At 51.1% G+C, this 4597-nt stretch overlaps 1 protein-coding gene across 2 annotated transcripts in view; it reads right to left on the reverse strand.

Annotated features, from left to right (window-relative positions):
• SULF2 (sulfatase 2) overlaps positions 1–4357 on the reverse strand; it is a 69375-nt gene extending 65018 nt beyond the window's left edge. The window contains exon 1 of one of the 2 annotated variants that reach the window (XM_021711471.1): positions 4106–4340. In XM_021711471.1, the coding sequence (XP_021567146.1) occupies positions 4106–4340 (235 nt within the window). Of the gene's footprint in view, positions 1–4105 lie in introns of both variants that reach the window. The other variant, XM_008056289.1, reaches the window with a different exon arrangement.
• Between the last annotated feature and the right edge of the window lie 240 nt (positions 4358–4597).

Raw genomic sequence — 4597 nt, forward strand, 5'->3', positions numbered from 1 at the left:
ATTCCTGCTACTTGGAAGGCTGAGGCGGAAGGATCACCGGAGCCCAGCAGGTTGAGGCTGTGGTGGCCGGGAGTGGCCACTATACTCCATTCTGGGCGACAGAGTGAGACTCCAACTCAAAAAAAAAAAAAAAAAAAGGAAGAAAAGAAAGAAAGAAAGAAAGAAAGAAAGGTATTCTTAATTCATTCTAGTTTTTTTTAAAAATCATTTTCCCAATCAATAGACATTGATCAGTATAACTGATATCCATGTATTGAGATCTTTAAAATGTTTTCACTTTGAACAGCAACTTAACATAAAACTCAAAAACTCAAACAGGTGCTTCCTAGCTGCCAGGTCAAAGAGGGAAGGTGTACAGGGCACACAGATCTTGTTATTTAATAACCAGGAGCACACAAGTTCATCAGAGTAAACAGATGTCTTTGAGGCCCTGAGTTCTGAAAGTGAGGCTGCAATGGGATTCCTCGTATGGAGGGACATTGGAAATATAGTGAATAAGGCCAGGAGTGGTGGCTCAAGCCTATAATCCCAGCACTTTGGGAGGCAGAGGTGAGAGGATTGCCTGAGTCCAGGGGTTCGAGATCAGCCTGGGCAACTTGCCGAGACCTCATCTCTACAATAAAACAGAAAATTAGCCAGGCATGGTGGCGTGTGACTATAGTTCGAGCTACTTGGAAGACTGAGGCAGAGTCCAGCAGGTAAGGATAAGGTTTGGGAAGTCAATTTTAAAGCTGTGGTGGTTGTGAGCGTGCCACTGCACTCCAGCCTGGGCAGCAGAGTGAGATGCCGACTCGAGGAATACAATTCCCAATGGCAGTTTTACTGTTCCATGTGTACACTTGACATTGTGCTCTCAGTCTTCACCAGGGAATAATACTTGAACATCGCTGGAGGAAAGCAGTTCTCTCAGGAGACAGCTTTTCGGCGACTTGTGTAAATTCAAGGATAAGGTTTGGGAAGTCAATTTTAAAAGGCTGTTTATTCTCGAGATGACTCCCTTTCTTGTGTCATCTGTATGACTTTGAAACACGAGGCTTTAGCTCCAACCACGAGCCCCCCCCAAGACCACAGGATATATGAGTTTCCTTTCAGTCTGAGGGACACAATGCCCATACCCGCCCCCCGCCAAATTCCCATGGCCTTGCTTTCCTTTATTTATTTATTTATTTATTTATCGTTGGGGTCTCACTCTCCCAAGTAAGGGGGCTACAGGTGCACGTTACCATGCCTGGTTAATTTTCTTATTTTTTATTTTTTTGAGTTGGAGTCTCACTCTGTCACCCAGGCTGGAGTGCTGTGGCACGCTCACAGCCACTCCAGCAACCTGCTGGGCTCCGGCAATCCTTCCACCTCAGCCTTCCAAGTAGCTGGAACCACAGGTGCATGTCACCATGCCTGGCTAATTTTATTTTTTTTAATTTATTGTAGAAATGAGGTCTCGCTAAATTGTCCAGGCTGGTCTCAAACCCCTGGGCTCAGGCAATCCTCTCACTTCTTCCTCCCAAAGTGCTAAGATTGCAGGCATGAGCCACCATGCCCAGCCTTAGTTTTAAAAATTTTTTTGTAGAAACAAGGTCTCACTATGTTGTCTAGGCTGTTTTCAAACTCTTGAGCTCAAGTAATTCTCCCTCTTTGGCCTCCCCAAGTGCTGGGATTCAAGCGTGAGACACCGCACCCAGCTCCATTTTCTTTTTTTAAAAAGAGAGATTTGGTTTCGTTCTGTTGCCCAGGCCAGAGAGCAGTGGCAGTCACATTCACTGTAGCCTCGAACTCCTGGGATCCAGTGAGCCTCCTGCCTCAACCTCCTAAGTAGCTGGGGCTTCAGGCATGTTGCTCAGACGGGTCTCAAACTCTTGGTCTCAAGTGATCCCCCCACCTTGGCCTCCCAAAGCACTGGGATTACAGGTATTATCCACCATGCCTGGCCACTTTCAATTTTGATTCTGCTACACGACCTCATTTCATGACTCTGGGCAAATCTCTTTTCTGGGTTGCACTGCCCTGGCTGTCAAATGGGGAGAATTAACGAGAACACTTTCAGGGTTTCTGTTCCTGTGAACCATCCACCCCAAGGGTTTCCTCACAGACTGTTCAGCCAGAGCGTGTTACAAGAGAATCTATGAGCCACACCCAGGCCTCAGACATATTTTCTTTGGCCCACAGTGTACATTTTTTAAAAACCGAGTTTTGCCAACATATTTACAATCAGGAGATTTCAGCTAAAAATTAAGATTTAAAAATATTTGGGCTGGGTGTGGTAGCTCATGCCTGTAATCCCAACACTTTGGGGGGCCAAGGTGAGAGGACTGCTTGAGTCCTGGGCAACATAGTGAGATCTCATTTCTACAAAAAATTAAAAAATTATCTGGGTGGTGGTGTGCGCCTGTGGTCCCAGCTAGTTGGGAGGCTGAGGTGGAAGGATTGCTTGAACCCAGGAGATCGAGGCTGTGGGGAGCTGTGATCTTGCCACTGCACTGACTCAAAAAAAATGTTATCTGGAATGTTGGTGGCTCTGAGCATGCGTGGCTTTAATTTCAGGACCTTGGTGGCAGGTGCCCCTAAGAAGGGCCGGTCTTTGCTGTAGGCCCCACCTGCCCCGCTTCTGCTAGCAACACCCAGCCCCCCTAACCATCTAGGGTGGTGGCCCAGAGTAACCTCTGTCACTCACAGCTTTCTGCAGAGACCCCGGAACCACGAGGCTCTGCTTCTGCATGATGGCACGTGGGACACGCAGGAACGAGGTACAGAGACGAGGCTGTCCTGGTTTTCAGCAGGACCGCCTTTCTAGGGATTCTGTTTGAATCTTAAGAAGCCACATCTCACTGGCTTGCTCCCTACCCCAAAGCACCCTCGCCTGCCCACACTGTAGGGCCACAGGTTCAGCGTGTGAACCCAGCGGAAGGGGCATCTGTCCTTCCCTGACATCACTCCCATCCACCGACCCACCCACACAAACCCCTTGACACTTGAATGCAACTTCCTGGGGGTTGCAACATCCCAGTCACAATATCTGATTGCACAACTGCTGCAGCTTCATACCCGAGGTGGGGAGTATTTATTTATCTTTAATTAAAGCAAGCGAAATGGAGTCTGGAGGATTTTGCAATGGTGCTGAGGTAAGGGACTGTCCTGTCACTGCGTCTCTACTCCAGGCAGCCAGTCAGATAGGTGAGCCTTCGGACCCCCCAGAAGGTCTTATGCAAGATGAGCAGACAGGAGCCAGGGCCGCTGTCTCCTGGGAACCAACGCCACCGGTACCTCCTACAGGCAGGAGGGTATCCCACAGAAGTGTGAACAGCCCACCCATGCCAGGCTACCACCCCGTAGAGAGCGGCGACACAGTCCTGCATGTTCCCCTCCACTGTCCACACCCATTTGAATTCCCATTCCCTACTGCCATGTTCTGGAACCTTTTTCCCAGCTGGGGGTTTGGAGTCAATAAAACAGGCCCTGGTAGCTTTAATAACAATTAACAGAGAATGTGGACTCAGGCACAGGTGCTCTGTGGCCTTCTTGTACTACAATCCCTAATTTTTGTTTTTGTTTTTGAGTTGGAGTCTTACTCCGTCGCCCAGGCTGGAGCACAGGGGCACACTCGTGGCCACCCCAGCGCCCGCCTGCTGGGCTCCAGTGATCTTTCTGCCTCAGCCTTCCAAGTAGCCAGAACTATAGGCGAGCGCTACCACACCCAGCTAATTTTTGAATTATTGTAGAGACAAGGTCTTGCCAAGTTGCCTGGGGTGGTCTCCAACCCAGGGGCTCAGGCAATCCTCTCGCCTCGGCCTCTCAAAGTGCTGGAATTGAGCCACTGCGCCCGGCCTTATAACCCATATTTTAAATGAACTCACTTTCCTTTGGAACATACATTCCTTTGAAAAGGTCACTTTGTATCACTCCTGAAGACAAGAGGAGCCTATCTTTCTAATACATAGAAATAAAACGTGCAGCATAGACATGAAAAGACAGCGGTTCTACTTACTGTCTAGAATCATCTGGGTACCCCCCCAACCCCCAGCAGTGCGTGGACCACGCTCAGGGCAGCCCAGGCCAGAACTTAGGGGAGGACCCGGCTGTCACTCCCCGGCCCCGCCCACCGCCCCCTCACCTGTGCGGTAGCCGGTGCTGTTGAGGTACACGGCGAAGGTGCGGCTCTCGTGCTGCGCCTGCCAGGAGGGCGAGGAGCAGTTCTCGTTGTTGGTGTAGGTGTTGTGGTTGTGGACGTACTTGCCGGTGAGGATGGAGGAGCGCGAGGGACAGCACATGGGCGTGGTCACGAAGGCGTTGATGAAGTGCGCGCCGCCCTGCTCCATGATGCGCCGGGTCTTGTTCATCACCTGCATGGACCCTGCAACCGGGAGGTCGGAGGTGAGACTGCGGGGGGAGACCCGTGGGGGGGCGGGGTCTTGTTCATCACCTGCATGGACCCTGCAACCGGGCGGTCGGAGGTGAGACTGGGGGCAGACCCGTGGGGGGGCGGGGTCTTGTTCATCACCTGCATGGACCCTGCAACCGGGCGGTCGGAGGTGAGACTGGGGGCAGACCCGTGGGGGGGCGGGGTCTTGTTCATCACCTGCATGGACCCTGCAACCGGGCGGTC

Source organism: Carlito syrichta, unplaced genomic scaffold, assembly GCF_000164805.1.
Source record: "Carlito syrichta isolate Samal-C Ts95f unplaced genomic scaffold, Tarsius_syrichta-2.0.1 Scaffold302313, whole genome shotgun sequence".
Classification (NCBI taxonomy): Eukaryota; Metazoa; Chordata; class Mammalia; order Primates; family Tarsiidae; genus Carlito; species Carlito syrichta.